The following is a 23,432-nucleotide window of genomic DNA, read 5'->3' as shown; positions in this document are numbered from 1 at the left end:
GATAGTCTCTTTACCGGTATTTCCATTCAATTGCATTTTACGTATTGCATCATTGTTTGTACAACCGCTTGAATCCTGAGTGTAGAACAAAATGTTGTGAGCACGATAATATGCAGGGACTGATTAGTCAGTATCGAAATTTTATTTATGAATTTATGAACAGTAAGTCTAGCAAATACAGAAGACTTTATATTTTCTTTGAGAGAGCTGCGTGTCCCAATCGAGAGCCAGATAACATTCTGCCCCCCCCCCCCTCCCTTCACTGCCACCGCTCCCACGGACGGACTACCTCTTGCCACGACCAACACCAGGAAACTTGCAGAGAAAGCGCACCCCTTAAGGAGCCGGCAAATCACAGAGCATCACTTACTTAGAACAGAGGTTATGAAATAAAAGGAAGAAAACTGTACACCGCAAGAACTGATCGATAAGCGTGCTTAATCAGACTGCATTATGCAAATCCAACTGTGTTTATTTAACCAACATCTGTTGGTCGACTCCACTATTCATAGGGACTCTGAAACGACAGAGCATTGCTTGACGAGCCCATGTAATGAACATGTGCAGCAGTTTTTCAGAGCTCCATCGACTAAATCAATTGGTAGGTCAGCTATTTATGAATGAAATATGTAAACAGTCGTCATCGTAAATAACACTGATTACGGGAGATATTGCCAATCCCGCGACGGAACTGAGATATGAGGCTCTAGAGACAAAACGATATTGCCGTCAGCAACACTTAATCGGTATCGACTAATTGGTCGAGATTGGATTCGCAGAGTAATTTGATTGGTAGCGTGGCCATAAGCTTTGATAAAGCGCTCTGGGGACCGTACGATATTGATTTGACAATTATTTACCTGTTAAAGACAGGATCATTGCGACATTGGTGGCAGGGGATTGATACGTTAACAGAGACATTTAGAAAGCAAAACTCATTGAAGTGTCAAGCGTCAAGTCAGGTGAGTAAGTTTTTTTATCTTACACTGTGGAACAAAATCGAATTGATACTCGAATTTAATTATATAATCAATACCTCATTCCAGAGTGCCAACTCTCTGTTAAAATTTGGATGATGGTGCTTTTAATTCGTTCTTCCCAGACCAATATTTTGAGGAACATACACGTGTTACTTTGCTCTATATCAAAATGCTGGGGAAACTTTTTGATGTTGTGTACTAAAGGAAGTGTGTACTAAAGTACCAAAGTGGTTCCAAAGTAGTACCAAAGTAGAACCAAAGTGGTACCAAAGTGGTTCCGGTTCCCTTTTCAGACTTTCAGTCAGTCCATTGCTTTGTCACTTCCGAGCTCACAATAGCTATCTTGTCATACGACTTTTCAATAGTATAAATATGTCATACTAATTTCAAATATACTGTTGTAATGATTAAAAAACGCAACAAAACCAGTTTTACTTTGCACAGTAAACAAACATTCGGTATTTCCATTTGGTACAATTCAAGCTGCCTTATTCAGGCAAAAGTTTCTCTTTATACGATCAAAAATAACATAACTTTTTATTCAGTCTTGCTGAACTAATCCAAGTGTATGTGTGTTAGACCAATTGCATACCAGAGCTCCCACTGTCTTCAAGGCAGTAACTGTTATTCCAAAATAGTCCCTATTAATTAGATAATAGAAGCACATAAATCAAAAGCTCATAATTGTTTTAAATGGTTCCATTTAATTGGCAACATAAGAGTAATCCATATAGATTGTTGATATACAAGTGGGAAAACGACTTATTTGTTTGACAAAATAAAAACAGGTAACCTTTGTTACGAGACATCAGTACCATGAATATCGTCAAAAACGATGAAAAAATTTACATATGTGTGCATGCGTGTTTGTCTGAGTTTGAAAAGTCATTAATGTAACGCAAGTAGACTGATAATTGATTGCTTCATTGAATATCTCCATTGTCACCTTTCATGGATCATAATGACTTGATTATATTATCACATGAGTGACGTCAGACACCTCGTGCGTCATCTTCCCAATTACACACTTGGTTGCGGAAAACATGGAATTGAAATTAGCCACGGAGCGGTCTCTTGCGCTGATCACAGAGCATACGCCTTACGTTATTCATCTCCCTATATTCTTTGTGCCTGCAGGGATCACATTACCCCCCGTCAGCTATGATTCCAGCAGGTGGAATTAACGCTGTTGTTAGTGCAGCACATGTCAACGCTCGTGCTTTACCAAAAGTTTATCGATTGACATTGTGTCTAAATATGAATTAAAGACTGGTGTTTATTAATTTATTAAATTATATGTTTATTTATTCATTTTTAGCTGTGTTTTGTGTGTGTATGTGTGTTTGTGTGTTTGTTTGTTTGAAAAATAAATTGGGCTTGAGTGTAAATTACTTAAGAGCTGCAGTGGGATGAAAACTTATGATCTACACTCATTCACACGTATTATAATAGAAATGCTGGCATCGTGCATGAACTGATTACTGCCTAATTTCTAACATCAGTCACTGTAACAGAAGACCCACGCACACGTAGCTTTTACATATACGTATAATATATGCATGCATGTATATACATATGTCAGATGTACACATTTTCCGCACATTCTTGTACATGTACGGAGACATTTTCTTATGCAGGTATAGATCGAATTATTAGTGTTTTGTCAAAGAGCAAAAATGGAGTTGGAATCGGAAGCCGTACCCTAGATCTGCTGAAGTGATGCTTGCAAACCACACAGGGAATTAATGTGACACATGTCACTACCGCTTGTCCTACAGCATTGGAAACAAAATCTGTTACTAATGAAAATTATTTGCTCCTAAAGCCACGGGAAGCCTACCCTGGACGTTTTGTGTTCATAATAATTTCCCAACCGAGCTGATGAACAGAAATAGATTTCTATGAATGAACCACTCCACAACAATTATTAACATTGGGTACTTAACGATAACGATGACCGGAAGTGGACCTTAATGAGAAAGCAGAGGAACAAGGGCGGAGAACAGGTCGATAATTGATTGGATTCCAGGCACTTGCCCTCTACCGGAATTCTGTCAGATGGTTCCTTTACATCTATCCCTTTTAGGACAGTTCGTAGCATTCGTGAATAATCAGTCAGGGCTGCTAATAAGAATAATACTGAAAGTGAACTACATGTAAATGGTGGCTAAAAGGTAGTTACATGTTTTGGCTGAAATCAATTAAGTAAACAAGTGAGTTAAGGCAAATATGCACAATTTGAAGTATTTCATATTTGCCACGTGTTTCTGTGTAAAACTAAAATATGCTAGCCACATTACCAATTAATAGTGCCATAAAAGGAAAAAAAGGCATTTGACACATGCTCCCTTTTGGGTGATAAGACGTTGACATTACAAGAAAGAAAAAAATCTAAATATTTATATATATTTATACACTGTATATCCAAAAAAGACTTTGAAGTACCTCCCCTTGTCAATGAATATAATATCTTGACATTTTGTAACTCAAAACGTTTATCCAACGTTTGAAATTCAATTTAGAACTATAGTAGTACCTCATGGCATTATTTCTTAAAAAGGACATAAAGATCTGATCCAATAGACTATGTCGAATTTGTGAGGCATTCTACATATCGCATGCCGTATTTTTTTACAAAACCCTCACAGAAGGAACATTTCCGTCTGTTCCATTTATTCACTATTCTCAAAGTTGTCCATCGAAATTCAATAAAAAATCACATGATATTATTACATATACATGACATTGCTTCTAGCACAAATGATTTGCTGCTATATAGTATGCAGCATCTGTATGGCATTCTAAATATTGCATGCTTAACAAAACCTCGCGGAAGGAACTTTGCTCCGCGTGGAATATACAGTATATACATGTATACTTGTTATATGCAACCAATTCAGGAAATATATAAAAAAAATAGCAAATAATGAAAAAGGCGTAATAGATAGTGCTCCTTTAAAACCCCATGGCTCGGCTGTCATATCCACTATGGGAATGCCAATGGTTTGTTTTTCAGAAAACGACTACGCGAATGCCTGTTATAATGACATGCTCAAATTCTTTCTTAGCCCATAGGCCACGTGCCGTTCAGTTGTGGAAAAATGGACAAGCTTTTCACTTTATAGTTGTAAAAATTAATACGTACAGATTGTGTTATACTCCTGAGACAGGCCATACACACACTTAGCTGCAGGATGGATCGCAGAAGATACCACAGGGGTGATTGCAATCAAAAGCCTCTCTCATAAAGATAGATCAGCGAAACCTAGGCAGCAATTTTAGATCGACATTTCTCAAATATCATGATCGTTTATTAAGGCGGTGTGACAGGAATGGCAGTCCGTCCCATATGCTAACCCCAATATTCTTACTAACCCTTACCTGTACTCATCATAAGGAACCCAGGACTTCCATTCCTAGTACTACTATAATGGTCACAAAAATTTTAAGTCATAGAAGGTAATTGCAATCAAATCATAACGGAGTTTACAAAAAAAAAAAGCTGGTTTCCTGAAGTGAACGCTAAAACACGTTTTGCTGAAAACGAATGAACACGACCTACAGTGTGCATGTGTGATGGAAAGAGATAAATGGCGTCAGGATGTATAGCAACGTGATAACAACATCCTTTGACATACAATTAATTAATTAATTAATTAATACAATTACAAATAACAATCCACATATAAAATAACAGTAGCAAACGATTAAGACATTTTTAAGGAAAAGTTAATTCCAAATAGCATTTTAATAACTGTATCACATATTGCGGCTTGTTGAAATGTTTTTGTTACACAAACCAACACCAGAGCCACGAATATATAAAGAGGAATCAAATACTATTATATATCACACAATCACTTTCGCGTATAGGCGCATAATGTTACAAAGATTTTCTTAGAAATGTCGCACTGCAAAAACCACGAAATCTTATTCTCTTGCGAAAGCAAACACAAGTGCACGTAACAATGCACACGATAGGCAATTTGCGTGAAAAGGTGTTCTATTCACCTAATATGCCGGCATTATATAGTAAGGGTGTAATTATACTGAACACGAAGCAAAATCCCAGAGGACTCACAGAGGCATGGATCAAAATTTAGATCTTGGTTGAAATTTGGTTCAGATGTTGATCAACAGAGATTGAACCACGATTTGACGTTGACAAGTCAACATGGAAAATGAGATGTTGATTAAATGTTGAACTGTACATGTAGGATGGAGTGAAATACAAATTCAGAATGTTCTTGCTCGTTAAAATGTCAAGGCTGAGGTGAAGTTGGACACAACATTTGAGGCCACTATAGGTTTTACAAGATGGCCACCAATTTCAAAAGAGAAATATACAACATCGATAGAATTTTTTTAAAATATAATTTATCACTGTACGTTTCTTTAAAATATTGACTTGTCTCTCCTGTTAGTGACAATTTTGAACGCGGTTCATATTGTAGGCGTTGAGCTGGATTTCGATCTCTGAAGTGAATTAGTATCATTAGTATAACGATTTTTCCAGAGTGGCCGCCTATGTCCATTGAGAAGTATTTATTACCATATATTTCACCTATTATATCGGAACACACCACTATGTCAGCTGATAAGAGCACTAGAAGCTTGTAAATATGGTTCATTTAACTCTTTGGAGTAGTTGTGGTACCATTTGATAATTTCAAAATGGCCAACAACAGTCAGAGAAATAACGTTTTTCACAAAATAATCTCTAATTATTGAACTTATTATGCTCTATTTTAGGTTTAAACTAAAGACACGTCTCAAATTTAAATCCATATAATCGTTATATTTTGACGGTTGGCGACCATTTTGGGTGATTCAAATTACGTTAAATTATTCCAACCAGTAAAGGGATTTCTTTTGAAAAATCTCTAGTGCAATGGCTGAAATAATGGTGTGTATCTTGGATTTTAAAGTTGCCAAAGATTGCTAATGTGGCAACCAACTTAATTTGTTTTAAACCCCCCCCCCCACCCCTTGGAGAGCAATTAAATAACATGGCTCTTTAGTAATATTTTCCAATTTCCCAAAATGTCGCCAGGACTATTACACGTCCGACATTAGTCATTCCCACAGCACGTTTGACTACCACAGCTGTCAAAATAGCGTCTCATTATATAATTTGGGACAGTCAAAATTAATTTGCCATGTTGGAATAGGGACATAATAAAATATGTATTGTGTTATTGTCATTCTGTGTTATTTTGGTGGCTCATTTGACAGAATTTCGTATCAACACTTTAGACAAAAATTACTTCACGTCCAACTGGGACGCTTCGAAAGTATACAGATGACGCATGCGCGCTGTTGGTTTCATAATCACTTGGATGCGATAATGGAAAATTTAACTCATGGAATTGCTGAGTAAACATATAAAATGATGGACTGAGTTTTGTGTGATTCAGGTTAACCGCTGAATTGATTAATTTCCGTACTGTAGTATAGGCCAAAGCCTTGAGATCGTGAAATAAGAGATAGCCAGCAACCTGTAGTCTGCACAATATAAGCATGCAGGTATATAGGATGGGAAATCAAAACGTTTTGAGCTTCAGAGAGTAAGAGCAAGATAGCTGAATTTACACGTAGTCTGCTTTATTTTTCAACAAAGTCCCCTTCCAACACTACACACTTGTTCCATGTCGTTTGTCATTCATTGATACCCGACCGGTAGATCTCAACATATTGGTCTCCTAACAATTCCTCCACAGCAGCTGTCAGCTAATCATCATCCCAGTCTCCAGCCCTGAAGATGTTTTGAGTCTCGAAAATAGGTGGTAGTCACTGTTACTAGGTCTGTAGGAGAGAAAGACCGCAAAGCCATACTTGTCCACAGCTTCTGCCGCAACTTGGCTGGTGTGACCTGGTTCTTCGTTCTGGCAAAGCAGAATCCCACGTTGGGTTTGTGTTCCACAAAACGTCTTAACTACTAGTATATCATTGCGCCCCGGTATATGATTTTACATGCAATCAACAGCTATGGCATTTCAGTGTAAATCGGCTGTGTTGCTTTGTACAATCTCACCAGGGAAAATGTCCAATACTATTATAAAGAAGTTTTGACGTCCTCTCCAGCACATGCATATTAATGAACATGAAGACATTTTCCTCCAAACCCCAAAACCAAAAACGGCCCTCCAAATTCCAAAAAGCAACGTACGACATGAACAGATAATCACCCATGTGTTTCATATACTTTACTCATACTGTACTGTACAAGGTTGGGGCCAACACGTCATTTTTTTTTTTTTTTTTTTGCTTTTGCTAACACCACACCCACCCTCCACCCATTTGCTAATATTCTGGCTTAAATGTTACTGACATAGCAGCCGTTTAAAGATGGATTCAAAACTCTGATTAAATTTGAGTGCTTTTTAAAAATTGGTTCACAAACATGGGAGTAAAAGTTGTAATTACTTTGGAAATTGTACGGTTCCTCTTTAATTTTGTCGTTACGAACACTGCAGTGGACAGGATGTCAAAATTTAATTCTACACGGTTGCCACAGTTCAGAGATTTCCGTAAGACATGGAAACTGAGAACTAACCTTATTTAATTAACAACAGCCAGTTTATTTTGCAAATAAAGTAATGAAGAATGCCCTACAGTAATAAAAATTTGACCCGTGGCATCCCTGCCTGATACATAAGCGTACAACTCGAAGTAATTTCCGTTACTTGACCCCCGTATTCCTTTATCGATGCTTTCCGTGTCATTCATTAATCTTATTTATTGTTGTTTATCATATTTATTTATTGTATTTTATTTGATATACAAACCTCGTTTTATGAATTGTTCCAAATTTACTATTCCTTCCAGGGTGAATTTTAACAGAATTAAAATGTGTGCCTTTTATAGACTGTTAAATATACGCTTTAGCAAAGGAATGTAAATAAGAGATAATTAAAATTGAACAGATATACAAACTTCTCCACTGTAGAGCTGGAATAAGCTCACATTACATGCAACATTAATCAATTGATATTAATGTTTGTAAAACGTTTTGATATGGGTGATAGCTCTTTTATTGTCAACACTTTCAAGAGGCGATATTTCCACGTAATGAATTTTTCAGGTCACTTTGAAGAATTTACCATGTCAATAACATACGTTAAGCAAGTGATTTATTGCACTTTTAAGTTTAGTCTTCGGCTAGGTTATCCTCCGCTTGCCAATCAATTCACATTATATCGTATGTCTTTTTCCTACTATTAGATGTTAGTAATAAAGATGTACGGTGGTTTGTTCTACCATGTCTTTAGAACCAAATTGCACAACTTTTACAGTAACTTCATGTACTAGAACAAATAATCTATTATAAGCATACAGTGCATGGGGCAGTGGGATGATCTTAAGTTTCAGAACGTATCTGAGCGTTATCGCAAATTCCTGATGGTAAATTTCAATGTCTAAATATCAATTGTACGAGACCAATTGAAATCCGTTTATCATGCTATAAATAAATCCTTGATAACTTTGAGGAGATCGTTGCTATCAAAACCATTCGATTCTAGGGTAAAATGCATTAACTATAACACTCGTATCAGTAGAAGGAAGTAACCTGGATGATAAAAGCATGTCATATTTACTTGGGCTATTGCGTATAGTATGAACAAACGACAATTAAGTAACCTATCAATCTTATTAAAGATCAGAAGGAATGGTAAATTTGGAGCAATTAATTGAAAGTAGCGTTGCTAACGTGTACAGTGTATAGACGAGATCATGTGTTTCTTGGATGAACAGCATATGGTCTAGATAAGCAAAAGAAAGAAGGCATTAGAAAAAAGGGGTAATTAGCCCTACATTGGCCGTATATGATAGTCTGATGAAGATTATGTATTCAGATGTTAGAGACGTGTGTTTGGATAAATGACATTCTCTCTCTCTCTCTCTCTATCTCTTAAATAAACGCATGATTACCTTTCTGCACGACACCAAAGAGAAGATGAAGCAGCAATCAGGGACAGGAAGCCAATCAGTGGCGTTTTTCATTTCAAAGGAGCATCCGGGAGAACCGCCATAGGGTTTCGTTTCTGAAGCTTGCGTGAAATGTCCATGTGAACAACATAGTCACGTTGAAGTTGCTGGTCGTGTTATGTACTTAATTTAAAAATGAGGGCGGAACTAATATCCGAGGCAGGTGTTGAGCTATTCAATGAAACACGTTTTTATCAGATATGCCAATATATGATATATTGACATCAAAGTACGTCCTAAAGTATGTGTCGTGGCCTTGCCGTTTATTACATCTAAGGCGATTAATATACGCGATATGTAGGGTTATTGAGATTGACCTCAACCTCAAAGTTAATTATGAAGCAAGCTTTGTAGTCCCTTAATTGTCAAAGAAAATGGAAATGCACGAAAAAGGCGAGGTCAGTGACTTGTGTCTCAAATTTATGGATGCCTATCGCCTTTTGTATGATTATTTTCTTCACCTTAATGGCCACGTGTGCTTTGCTGTCACTTTTTAGTTTCAACTCCTCATCGGTGGCCATTACTGCTGTTTTAAAAACACGCAGATACATTGTTGGTGATTTTAAGAAGAGCAGAATACCTAAAATCTGAAAAACACGCGAAAGACATGTTACGTTAGCACCCTGTTAACGCTGTTACATGTAACCTGTTAACGCCCCCTACCACAGTATGTATGGTTCTTGCCAAGTGCGCTGATTCAAATACGATGGTTGGAGTCGACTTTAAAACTGCTAGCTCAGCGTATGTTCGGGTGCCGGTTTAATAATACCTGAATCGTTGGAACCGTGACTTGTGGTCTATGCTACAGAAAACTGATATGCTTGACATTATTGCATTTTTTGTCTTATCGGGGTATAATGTTAAGAATGTAATGTGAAGAAACTGTAGGGAGTTTCGTGATTTAAGAGTATTTGACACTATTGGAGGCAACCAATAATGTATGGGAAGTACTTTGTATATATGATAGAGAAACTTTCAATACAGCCGGAGATATTGAATTCGCAATGACAACCTTAAATGGGAATTTATGTTATTGCAATGTTAACAAGACGGAGGCATTACGCTCGAATACGCAACAAATCATTTCATTTATTGGTGATACGTGTTCAGTTTTGTCTGGGAATACCTGAGGGACATAATTGTTTCTATTCCATTTGAATCGACTTCGCCTACGGGAGACCGCATTAATAGGTTTTTGGTTCTTGATGCAAGAAAGCATATTCGAATCATTTGTGAACAGCAGCTCACCATTCTCTTGTCAACTACTTTTAAAAGTGGTTAATGGCATTCTATTATTTGATTCATTTCAGATCTTATGCAAATGGATTGAAATGCACTGAACTGAATGTTTCTGTGAACGAAAGAAACAGACGAGTTGGGGAATCAACATCGAAAACTTGAAAGAAGACAAGAACGTGCGTTTTCCAGCACGTGTTTCGGAATATAATCAGCAATTTTCATTACTTTGCAGACGATTTACAAAAGCCTTTCATTACTTTAAAGACTGTCAACGCCATAAGAGATTAAACCAGTTTAGCATCATAATGAAACGTCGCGGGATATTTGCAAGGCGTGAGCAGTTCCAATTACTGGTGCGAAAGACGCAATAATATTACCAGAGTTTCAACTTCATCGCATGTTACTTCCGTGATTAAGACTTCATTCAATCTCGCGGCGTTCATGGAAAAGGTGCAGCCCGACAATTAATTAAGGTACTGAGAGGACAAATAGGCAAGCCTCCAAGTCTGTGTTCTCTATATATATATATATATATTAAAGTGTGGAAAATACATTAAGAAATTGCGCTAAATGATCGAATCGGAAGTCAGCGGGGGTTGAACATAAGTTAAGCTTGTTATGGATACTAACACATGATATAAACCTACGTATATGAAAAATTGCTCGGGGCACCGCCACATTCTAGACGAATAAGGACGAGACACTTCGGCATTGGACACTTAGATATATCGAAATGTGATAGGCTGTGACAAGGTTACATCACAGACAGTCACGGATCGATGCTCATGGAGACGTCTTCTACATTCTACGATAGACGCGGGAGGCTAATCACGCATCTTTAAATCTTGAACAGAAAACAGAAAACGCCTGAAGCACAGACAGGTATGTTCTTCTTACGATAAGTTCGGTTGGTTTTCGTCATACCATATACATGCCATATACATTAGAAAAAAATAACGATTTACTTATGGGATTATTTCCATGCATGACCAATTTCGTTGATCTTTTTTTTTTTCTAGTTGCGAGATTAAGAAACCGTACACTATTGTATTAGCACCAGAGGCGAAAGGATATATTTGAAGGAGTGAAGACGTGAGCAAACATCAGTCACTGGGAAGGTATCGAAATCCCTGCATGCGGACCAAGACTGCTCTACCAAGTCGATTGTAATGCTTTTAATACACGATAAATAATTACAGCAACTTTTAAGAACTAAGCAAAACGGAAACTCTTCATGAGCATGTACTGCCAAACGTAAAAAAACTCGTTTCGAAGTAACAAAACTGAAAATCTGGACTAGACCCCAATATGTCAGGAACGTCATATGCCGTGGAAACAGTTGCCAAAGAGGCCATCTCTGTCGACGTTATAACCAACTACACTCACAATGCCACACAGTTCACTGCACTGGGACAGCCAACGCAACGTCTGACTTACGGGGCTGGAGGTGTAGCGGCCATTACCGCCATCTCTGGCATCACTGCCGTGGTTACCATCATTGGCAACCTGTTGGTCATGGCAGCCTTCGTCAAAGAAAGCAAACTGAGATCACCCAATAACTACTACCTGTTGTGTCTCTCCGTGGCTGACCTCTGCGTGGGCTTGTTTTCAATCCCCCTCTTCACCATGTACGAAGTGCTGGGATACTGGCCAGAACAACTCGGCCCAAAGGTTTGCGACATCTGGCTGGCTTCAGATTACACGTTCTGCACCATTTCTCTGTCGGGGATCCTGGTCATCAGCATCGACCGTTACTTATCGCTGAAGAAACCTCTGGCGTACCGTGTCCGACGAACCACGCGGCAGGTTCTCACCACGATCGGAATGGTCTGGTTGCTTAACCTCGTGCTGTGGTTCTCCGCGGTGTTCATCTTTCAGTACCATCAAGGACAGAGGCAGATTGCCCCTACCGAGTGTTATACCTACTACATTAACTCATTTGCATTCACCTTGGTCACTAACACGGCGTCAATATGGATGCCACTCGGTATAACGTTTGTATTTTATATACTTATATACCGCATGGTGCGCAATTCTATTCCTGTTCAAGGGGGAGGGGGGGATCGAAAGCAAAGCAACGGGAATGGGAAACCTTTTACAGTGCGCTTTGCGGAAGTTGGGAAACGGCGATCGAAAGAAAGTTGTTCGTCTAAGGATAATTCCGATGAGGCAGATATCGAAGGGTGCAATTCATTGTTGCAATCAGAGACGAGGAACCCTCTCTGTACCACGCCAGAGAGAAAGACATCATGGATAGGAAGGTTTTACAATAAGACTGGAGCATACAATGGTAGCATTGCCATTCGAAGAGCATCTGCTCCTGTTTCAAGCACAATAGACTCTGCTATTGAAAAAATCGCTCTTAAAAACTACGTACACGCCCAACGCTCCTCGGAAGAATCGAAAAGAGATCATGTAAACGGAGTTCGCTACAAGTTGTCCTCAAAGCCAGACCTTTTGATTAAGAACGGTCACCGACGAAACGGTTATGGAATAGAACAGCTCGCTTTACAAGAAAGCTCATGCGTTGAAATGGATACTCTTTCACCCCTCAGTTGCGTCATGTCTCGGGGACAATTTCGACGGTCCTCAGAAGCGTTCGTAGACAACTTACGAGCCATGGAACGGTCTGATTCCCTCTACCTCCGGCGTAAATCGGAGGGAGCGCTCGTCAGCCTAGGGACAAATGCATTTGAGGAGCAGAGTGCACACAAAAGCCGACGGGCCAGCATCCAAGAGAAAATGAAACTAGACCCTCCCGGTAGGCGAACGTACCCGGCTCGAGTAACTTTCAAATCCAATGGCGGTTTGAACACCGGGTCGGACAATGTATCAAAACCGTCCACGCCACCAGCGCTTTCTCGTGGGCCAAGACAAGCCCGACTCTTGTCTAACGCACTTTATATGTCCGTGACATATTCTAAGAGTGAAAACAAAGCACTTCGGACTTTGACCTTCATCATGTGCACCTTCACGATTTGTTGGTTACCATGGAGTATCTTTGTTGTCATCAAGTCCACGTGCACCAACTGTATTGAGAGACATATTTATGCTATCAGCTATTGGTTGTGTTATCTCAACAGCGCGCTCAACCCCTTGTGTTATGCAGCGGCGAACCCGATTTTCAGAGTGACGTTTTGCTCCATTTTAGGATTAAATGGCGGAAATAGAACCACAAACTTGTCAAGGCCTTCTGGGTCGTCGTCGTCACATCAAGAATAATACTATATTATTTCATAAAACCAGTGTTAATTTTGTACTGGTAGAGAGAATATACTGTTTTTCAAAAGACATTTTTTTCGGGTGAAGTATCTAAAATTTGATAACGTTCGTAGGCTAACCTCTCTTATTTCATAATCTTTTATAGGAACACTTTACACATGTAAATTTGTGGAACTAACTCATATCCACATCTGTGTTTATGTATAGACTTGCATTTTAACGCGTGAACAACCAATATGCAGTTGAGATACAGTGTATGTAATAGCCCAACATATATAGTATCAAGCACATGTATATTTTCTCTTATATAAAAAATCTCTTAATATATGATTTAGATATTAACTGCATGCCATTCGACTCACTGGTCATATTGGCAATATTTGCACGATGAACATGTAATTTGTAAATCAAGTATTTAATTTATATAAAATGAATAAAACAAAATTATTGCAAATTGGCGCCGTTGAATTAACAACCATTTTCAATACTAAAGATTCCATCAAAACTCAAATGATACAATGGAAAATTTTAATAGTCGTAAAAAGATTTAAGGTTTATAAAAAATCTATGACTCGAATTTGGCCTCAATTACAGGCCAATTCTTTTTTACTTTAAATTCGCAGCAATTCTCTTAAAAAATAGCATTGGTTAGAAACGAGCTAGCTATGTCTTTTTTGTTGTCAAGGTTTCATATCGAATTGCCAGTGCTTCGTCTTGGGTTTAAGTGGACCGAATTTTTTGTATAAAAGTTAACTTTTTTATGGTCGAGTTCCTCTGTGAAATGATGAGCGCAAAATGCAATTTGACATATGAAGTGCATATGTGCATAATTAGAAAGAAGTGGCTTCTTTCTGTGCAAATTGAGATTGATAGAACTTTACTCTCAAAACTGAATACAACAATAGTTTTACATTACAGCCTCCGATCAATAATGGATGACTAGGATTACGCGAGTGTTTGGCCCTATTTGGAGTACTAAAAGACAAAAGACAGCGAGAAACGCTACAGGAATTCTGCATTAGAAATACTTACAGTAAAAATAAAGCCTGACAATGAAGACTGAAATGATATTTAAATGCGAACACTAAGGCTCACCTATTTTATTTTTCTAATGCATGATTTTGTCTTCCACTTTGGCCTGAGGAGGCGAAGATCCGCCATTTTGTTAAGCAAAACAAATGTAACCAATTTTGATATTCAAGACATCACATGAGGGCAGGCGCACCTTCTCAAAAGTTATAGTTGTCAATTTAAAAAAAATGTGCAAAGAACAACACTCTTTTTGGAAAAACGTTTAAATATTTCCCTTTACTTGTCGCAAATATTCCTTCCAAGGTGTGTACATGTACATGTACTTCGCCGCATACAACATCCTCTAGTGAATAGCATATTGCAGAGTATTGTTTATTCCGCTATGGATAGCAATGGAAGAGCAAAAATATCCAGCGTTTGGAAAACATAACTTTACCCGCAGTTTTTATCAAAGGCCCCGTAACTTGAAAGCCTCGCTCATTGCGACCGAGCGCAAGTGTCTCGATTTCATAACTCGCCCATACTCGCCCCATATTATGGGTTTTATGGAATCGAGGGTCCAGTGGACAATGCTACCCACTCTGGCGCCATCTACTGCTGTTCGTGAACGACGTAGAAGCTGTCACAGCGGTATTGATCGAGACAGCACTTATGCAACTTTATGAAATCCACAACATACCATTCTCTTCATGACTATTGCCTCAGTAATTGGTCCAAATATTCATAGGCTGTAAACAATACTTGGAATTACATTCAATCTACATGCATGCATGCAATTCCCTGCAGACTAATGCTTAAAACTTAACACAACAAATGAACGCATGTCTATGATGGTTTGTTACAATGTACACTGAACTGAAAAGACAATTACACAAATTTAGTCTGTGCCATGATTGTGGCATGCTATCACTCCGAGTTTCAGAGAGCTAGGGGTAACTCTACTCCTCCCTCCCAACAAATATTTTCCGTCAACATTTCGTTCCATTTTAGCTGAAATGGAGGAACATGCACAGGATCCCGTTTATCAAAAGAGCTTCAGCTCAAATAGTGTACAAACGTTTATACCGAAATTGTAGTTAACTTTGACCCAGTTAGTCTCATGATAAATCTAAAAAAAGAACTCATAACTATACAGCCAGAGACCAGTGTGAAAGTTGTCCAAATCGTTCGCAAATAATATGGCGATGCTCGCAACACGTGTTTTTCCGTTCGCCTTATGAAATTGCGGTTTAAGTCGTTTAGCTTGCAACCACAAAACCACGGTTTGACAATTATTGTTTCTAAAGCAAAAAATAGAATTTGGATCTATAATTATTTTGCGAAGACGCCTCCTGTACTATATACAGGTTCATATAGGCTATACCATACAAGAGAAGCGTTATCAATAGGCTGCAAACTCAGGGTACACAACACGCCTTGGTTACAAAACAAATAGGTCACATGAAACTGTCTGCCACTAAAGGTAAACAGAATCCTGTTATCTTAGTCCACCTAACCTTGCCTGCAAAACTAGGGCAAAACAGGTGACAGTTTTCACAGCACATATACAGTAAACGTACCAAGTTCTCCAGATCTGTCGACATGCCGGACTATGAAGATGATGACTGGAGGTAGGATCTCACAAAGCATGATTATAAGAGAGATATTTATTCCTTCTATGCATGTAGACGTGTTAATCAAAAAATTACGGTAAATCTTCAAAGACTGTGAATGAATGATCTGAGAGCAACTGCTCAGTACTAAGCATAATGAGTAGGTGTGACGTCACCTCAATGAGAAACTTTACATTAAATTTGCAACATTTGTCCAGAGTTTTTTTTTCAAAAATGGCTTCCTTATTATGAAATCATTATAGATAATCGCAAAATGTATCCCGGGCATATCTGGGTAATATTTCTCGACAATACCTCATATGCGTGTTGTATAAACCATTGGTTAGCAACGTCATGTGCAGTTTGGCCAATTGCATAATGACGTTATCACGAAGCCAAATCCCGCCGCCCTTCATGTACAGATGTTAAAGTGCTGGTGAAATTTTGATCTTTTCTATATTATCTTGCGAACCTGTCTCTTCAGCCCATGCTAGTTTCTTTACCAAGTTGTCAGCAAATTTTAGTATCTGTGTTGGGTAGTAGGTTACCTTCTGAAGCAGTGCATCTACAGTACCGGTGTACCATGAAAATCTGACTCCCCTAAAATGTGACTCCCCAGTCAGATTTTCATTATGAAAATCTGACTCCCCAGTCAGATTTTCATAATGAAAATCTGACTCCCCCCATGAAATTTTGACTCCCCCCAAAAAAAACATTCATTAATCTCATTTTATTTGAGTAAATGACTATGATTTTGTAGTATGCATAATGGAGGATACATTGGCACTTTTTTTGTAGTTTGCAGGTGAAAATTTTCATGAAAAAATAAGAAAATTAAAAAATGTGGACATAATGAAAATCTGACTCCCCCCATGAAATTTTGACTCCCCCCCCCCAAAAAAAAAAAAAACATTCATTAATCTCATTTTATTTGAGTAAATGACTATGATTTTGAAGTATGTAAAATGGAGGATACATTGGCACTTTTTTGTAGTTTGCAGGTGAAAATTTTCATTAAAAAAAGAAAAATTTTAAATGTGCACATAATGAAAATGTGGTTCCCCTATGAAAATTTGACTCCCCTACAAAAAACATTCAGTAATCTCTAAATAATTTAGTATATGACTGTGATCTTGTAGAATGTAAAATGGTTGATACATTGGCACATTTTTTGTAGTTTGCAGTGAAAATTTTAATGAAAAAATGAGAAAATTCAAATTTGTGCACATAATGAAAATCTGACTCCCCCATGAAAATTTGACTCCCCCGCCACAAAACTTCATAAATCTTATTTTAATTTGAGTATATGACTGTGATCCTGTAGCATGTAAAATGGTTGATACATTGGCACATTTTTTGTAGTTTGCAGTGAGAATTTTAATGAACAAATAAGAAAATTAAAAATGGGGGAGTCAGATTTTCATTATGTGCACAAATTTGAATTTTCTCATTTTTTCATTAAAATTTTCACTGCAATATATATATATATATCCCTTCTTAATTCGTCCATTTACCAAAACCGCTAATGTGTACAAATTACATCTTTATTTTTGTGATATAGGCATTCCACAAATTGGTTTCTATTATCTCTTTATTTTCACCTACTAAATCGGTGCTATCGTCCACTCTGATTGATAACGGAAATTGTCTTGCCCTTCATTAGCATTTAGGTAATTGAGCACTTTGTAATGCTACCAACTCCCACGGAGCGGTTTGGTTAGCCACAATAGCCAGCATAGTAAATTTGCAGTACTTAGGTGGAAGCTTTATGTTCAAGTATGCTGGTGTTGTAATTCTAATTTTATCCGGTGTCCTTTGGACGCCTTACCAATTTAAAGCAAAATGGGACGCGTTGCGAATGGAACGCCCTCTGGAAGCGTCTAGACGGCGTCGGTTTTAACTATACGTTATGGAAACATTTTAAAAAAGCCTAGATCAAGGCTGTTGGTGCTGCGTGCTAGCATGCAAAACTAGAATCTGAATTAGGTGGAGTCGACCTAATTTTTTATGCGCCTGGAACATCTTGAAATAACGTCTAAGAAAGCAAAACTAAAGTGACACGCAAAACTTGACGGATTCGTCTTGTTGTGCAATAGACTGTAATTCTATAGAATAGAAGAGTAAACAACTGGAAAACACATGTTGTGAAATCTGTAAGCGGTTATTCATTGCCGCACAGCAATCGCTGGTCTACCATTATTCCTGACCCCAATCTCTCTTCCAAGTCTGGCAACTTCTCGTAGCTTCTATATTTTAAATTGCTAGATATTAGGAAAGGTTTGATTCATTCTCATTGATAAAGGACCATTGGGCACCCGAAAAATGATTAGTGCTACTTCCTCTTAGCAGAGTAGGATCAAGAATTGGGGAAACACCATATTAGGGCCAATTGGATGGTAAATGTTCTTTAAGTTCACTTTGTCGTTTCTTCATTTGGGGGGGGGGGGGGGGCAAATAAAAGATTAAAGAGATTCATTAAATAGCAGAGCAAATTAACTAGTATGGTCTACCACAATCACGATAACGGTTAAAGATCGTCTCAAAGATAAAAAGAAAACACAAACTCGTGCAATACATGAAATACATACGCAGTCAACTGCAGTATGAGTCAATTTTAGATATGTGTGTTGTTCAAAGGTTCAAATGATCTTTGAAAAGCCAAACTCTTCAAAATGGCGCGGGACTACCATTCAACTCCCTCCAGACTGAAATTGTCTCCTCTACCGGTATTTTGACATCCTGGGGGAGTTAGAGTGCATTCCCAGAGATTTAGATCGATCCATCCGGATCGACCTAACTCCCTGGGGGTTCACGATAAATTGCAGTCAGCCGAGCGCACACGACAGTTAATTACCCCCTTACAGCTTTTAGTAGGCGGGACAGACGCTTAAGCCGGCTAAGCTGACAGTTATCTTGGGTGACTCCCCACGGGGATAGATCGATCTAAAATCTGTGGGAATGGGGTCTTAGACTTTCTTGAGAGTCGGGCCCCTCACAGTCAAAAGTGATACATGTATGTTGCCCCATCATCATGGTTCGTGGAGTTGGTTTGTGCATAGTTACGTATGCGTTTGAAGCTTTATTCTTTAGGAGCCAGTGTTTAAAATGTCACTATTAATATTTTCTTACACTTAACCTAACTTGGCCGATTTACGTACAATTTACTTATAAACACTCTTCTTTTTTGTCTTCATAATGTTATCCTTGTGTGGCATATTATCCACAATGCTATGCGGTTTCTGGTCTTCCGGATAGATCCGAGCGACGGTTCTGCATTTTTTGTGTGAAGACTGATACATTGTACATATAGGCTCTACTTGTTTCTCGCGTTTTGATAAGTTGTCCTCTTAGAAAGGTTCTAAAGAATCTAATTAGTAGAAAAACAAGAATTTAGTGTTGACCTTTTGGGCCTGTGTACAAAAGGTATTTCCTGCGACAGAGTGTCACCTTCATGCCAGTCATGTTTTATTGTGCCTAGAAAGGTGGGGTTTCAGCTTGCTGGAGAAACACGCCTAAAGACATTTTTTTAAAAACCTTAGCGATTTCAGCTCTAAGCAGATTTCAGCAGCCAAATGGTAATATCGCTCTGTTGGGTGCAGCAGAAGCACAGTAGACTCGAAATTGGGTCTATGTCTTTTAATTTATCTGAATTTGTTGGGAGAAGCAAGCCCCCGCTTCTCCTTGGCAGAATGAGACAACGCCTCCAAACAAAGAAGAAGAAATTACACAAGTTGAGACAAAAATGTGTAGAATGTTTTTAAATGATATAAAAAAATGCTGACAATGGATAGATTTTAATGTTAAAACGTCATTATCAAGGGCTTGTGCTTTCGTGTTTTTGTTTTTATCGTGTCCAGTTTTCCTGAACGAGAAAGAGAGAGAAAAGGAAATTTAGAAACAAGCTGGATACATGTACTATATCTATAATATGTTTTCTTTTTTCTGTCAGAAGTGAAGTCATGCGAGAGCTGGACGAACAAGGTGTATCAGTTCTGCTTAACGTTCTCAGTGCTGCAGATAGCGACATCTTTCGATGTCAATTACACCAATGGTACAAGGACTTGGATGTCCAGGGTCGGAAACCATGTAGCAAAGTCGGATTGGCAGCACATTACCGCGTTGGACACCTAGAAGCTTCTTGGAATGTGAGGTTAAAGGTCAAAGATGTTTTTGCGCAAGTCTGGGGAACACGGAAGCTATTATCCAGTTTTGATGCAGTGAGTGTATGTTCAATATCTAAAAAAAACGGTAAACATTTAGTCAATGTAGAACTTACTTTCGATGCGTATAGTTACAGGTAGTACGAAGTGCGTTTGCAGGCTTAATGATACCTACAAAGTTGTAAAAACCAAAAAAATAAAGAGCTACGTTTTAATTTACAGTAGTTCAAACATGACTAGCTGTAATAGTGCTTTAAAAAGCTGAAAGTTTGTAAATCTGTAAAGTTTAATGGAAAGTTAATTGTTTTTACACCTTTAAACTTGGTGTAAACATGTAGGCCTACCGTGCTTCTAGTTTTTGCATTCCTTTTATTGTTAAATCACCCTCCAATTTTTATAACTATTTTAATGAAAATTTATTAAATTCATGCCAGGTGTCTGTTTGCGAACCGCCTGAGCTAGGCTACACCGAGTTCTACGACCCCAGTTTTCACTGGCTTCACATCGACCAGTCCGCTGAGCGCCGCGGGCTACATGCCTACCAAGGTTCTGTGACATTGGAAGACATAGCCGAAGACGATTGGCCCTTTTTGGTCATGCCGGGCTCGCATGTATTCCATGAAGAATTTTACCAAACGTTTCCCGAGGCTGTTGAAGGAAGCAACCATCTGACTTATCATGATTTGACCGACGCGCAAGTGGATTGGTACAAGAAGAAGGGTTGCGAGTTAATACGAAAACCGGTTCCTAAAGGAGGCATGATATTATGGGACTCTCGTACCGTCCACGCCAATGCAAGGCCAAAGCGAGGTCGTAAACATCACGATAGATGGCGCTACGTTGTGTTCGTCTGCATGACGCCAGCCATATGGGCTTCAAATACAGACATCGCAGATAAAAAACGGGCCTTTAATGAACAGAAAATGACAGGACATTGGCCATCACAGAAAATAAAAGTTTTCGACGAATTGGATTATTCTGGAATTCGTGTCATCACCGACTTGCCGACAGTGGCAAAAACGGACGAAGTGAGACGTCTGGCAGGCGATTTGGGCTATGATTTCTCTAACGACGAGCCCAATGGACCGTCATGGCGCCCAAAGTGGAGTGGAGCTAAAAATTGAAAATGTGTGAACTAGAGGAAACTGACTTCATATCTTAAATTGCACCTGACATTATTTTGCATTATAATTAAGACATATGTGTGGGCATGAAACATTTTATCAAAGTAAAGTAGGCTATAAATAGGCCTAATACATAACTCTACTGTAGGGCCTATGTCCACAAAAAAGCTCCAATCTTTTTGAAACATTTTTATAGCCATTTAATTCAAAGGTTATTGTGCAACGGACACACGACAAGAAAGTGCATTTGTTACTGTTCTACCTTGGCAACCTGGACAAATCCTTTCCTACCTCTCTTTTTTTCTTGAGCAAAATTGTTAATAGCCTAAGCTTGGTAGTTGGATCATAAATGAAAAATTATCTTACACAAGCCGAAAATCTTTCATACTCTTAGACCCCATTCCCACAGATTTTAGATCGATCTATCCCTGTGGGGAGTCTCACTAGATTACGGTTAGCTTAGCCGGCTTACATGTCTGTCACGCCTACTAAAAGCTTAAGGGGGTAATTAACTACCGTGCGCGCTCGGCTGACAATTCTTAAGCGTGAACCCCCAGTCAGTCAGGTCGATCTAGATGGATCGATCTAAATCTATGGGAATGCACTCTAGGATTATTGTCAACACGAGGTTCAAGGTAAATTAATCCGGTTAATGATCAGGGTTACATGAAATCGAATATATAACGAAATAATTTCTGCATTTGGTTTACAAAATAGTTGTTAAATTAATTTTCTGGAGAGCATCTGCGACTTAAAACAGTGCAAGCATAAGGCACAGATACAGATTCATTCTTGGTTCTTTGTAACAGGACAGACGCAGTTAGGAAAATCATAAGTTCATAATTCCTAAACAAACTTCTGTTTTTCATCTTTTATCCAACCTGAGGTACAAAAGGAACAAATGAGTTTGTACTTTGTCTGCATAATAAACCCCCGGTTTTATTAAATAATGGCAATATTTTGATGCCTCTTTTACAGTCTGATGTGACTCACACCTTAAATAATACAATTTTTACACGTCCAGGTTATTTACACTAAATTATTGGTCCCTCCCGAGCCTGAATTCAATTATTTGTCTATAAATCTACCATATATTGGGGCAGCTTCCGCCCAGACGCTACACACTATGTAAACGGTGTATTAATTGCACAGCAAACGAAAAACAAGCTGTGCAAAAATCATACCCGTTTTTCCTCGGGCCGGGGCATTAGACGACGTGCAAAGAAAGTGTCCGCTGTCACAAGTTGTATTTATCATGACATTTTTGAAGTTAAATCCATCGATTATTTCAATTCCTGTCTCTTTGAGTTTGCTTTGAATAAATTCGTTCACGGCCGGAATCATGAAATAGTTAGAATCCTGTTGGCCCGAACGCTTTGGGGAGGTGTTGATGTATATTATTCTTAATGAGGACGTAAGAGGATTGGTCCGAACGCCTTTAATAAATTCGAGAAAAGGCGGGAACTTTTCTTCAATCAACTTGTCCGCTCGTTGAATTACGACATCCCAAATGCCAAAATTGAATAATACTATGTCACTAGCGGTCAACGGAGTGGTAACATTGGAAAGCATGATGCTCAATAACTTTTTTGTCATCGGCGGGTACACAGCAGAGACAACTGTGAAAGACGTAGAGTTTAATTTTGATCCAGCGCTGCGCAGTTCTTGCCTCCAATAAGTCGCCATATTTTGAACATGTGAGTCACCTAACACCCGAATACTGCGTTTACTCTGATAGCAGTGTTTTAGTTTATCACCGGACATAAATGGCAGAATACAGCCATCGTCTGTTCCCCAGTTCCAATCATCTTTAAATTTCCACCATCGACCTTTCACGTAATCGCGAGTTGATTTATTGAGACAACGAAGATCCGTCGTTCCGTTCTTTGGTGTTATAGGTATCCCACGCTCTGGACAAATGTGTTCCGTAATTAAATGTTTATGAATTCTTCCTGGCCACAGACCTCCGTCGTGATGCCTGAACGCATCAAAGTTAACGTAATCCAGAAAAACTGTCCCATTTACACAGCTGTATATCTTAGGACACGTTCCCGTGTACGTACCATTGAAGTGATCCCTAACCGAACAAATGTG

General features: G+C 38.6%; 2 protein-coding genes across 2 annotated transcripts; both read left to right on the top strand.

Annotated features, from left to right (window-relative positions):
- Nucleotides 1-402: 402 nt before the first annotated feature.
- LOC106164450 (muscarinic acetylcholine receptor M2) lies at nt 403-13,878 on the top strand. Its single transcript, XM_013542365.2, has 3 exons — nt 403-962; nt 10,280-11,090; nt 11,228-13,878. The coding sequence occupies exon 3, from the start codon at nt 11,517-11,519 to the stop codon at nt 13,428-13,430; it is 1,914 nt and encodes a 637-aa protein (XP_013397819.2). The 5' UTR covers nt 403-962; nt 10,280-11,090; nt 11,228-11,516; the 3' UTR covers nt 13,431-13,878.
- A 2,086-nt stretch (nt 13,879-15,964) lies between these two features.
- Nucleotides 15,965-22,695, top strand: LOC106164464 (uncharacterized). The gene is made up of 3 exons (XM_013542391.2): nt 15,965-16,072; nt 20,004-20,271; nt 20,649-22,695. The coding sequence occupies exons 1-3, from the start codon at nt 16,044-16,046 to the stop codon at nt 21,336-21,338; spliced, it is 987 nt and encodes a 328-aa protein (XP_013397845.2). The 5' UTR covers nt 15,965-16,043; the 3' UTR covers nt 21,339-22,695.
- The last annotated feature ends 737 nt before the right edge of the window (nt 22,696-23,432 follow it).

Source organism: Lingula anatina, chromosome 7, assembly GCF_051362555.1.
Source record: "Lingula anatina isolate TDL-2025a chromosome 7, LinAna3.0, whole genome shotgun sequence".
In the NCBI taxonomy this organism is placed as follows: Eukaryota; Metazoa; Brachiopoda; class Lingulata; order Lingulida; family Lingulidae; genus Lingula; species Lingula anatina.
This window is presented reverse-complemented; position numbering and strand designations above follow the sequence as displayed.

What these genes read in the sequence shown, in the direction of transcription:
- LOC106164464 (XM_013542391.2), top strand. Translation starts at nt 16,044, where the DNA reads ATGCCGGACTATGAAGATGATGACTGGAG. An exon ending in TATGAAGATGATGACTGGAG is followed by an intron (nt 16,073 to 20,003) that starts GTAGGATCTCAC and finishes TTTTTCTGTCAG; the next exon opens with AAGTGAAGTCATGCGAGAGC. An exon ending in TATTATCCAGTTTTGATGCA is followed by an intron (nt 20,272 to 20,648) that starts GTGAGTGTATGT and finishes AATTCATGCCAG; the next exon opens with GTGTCTGTTTGCGAACCGCC.
- LOC106164450 (XM_013542365.2), top strand. Translation starts at nt 11,517, where the DNA reads ATGTCAGGAACGTCATATGCCGTGGAAACAGTTGCCAAAGAGGCCATC.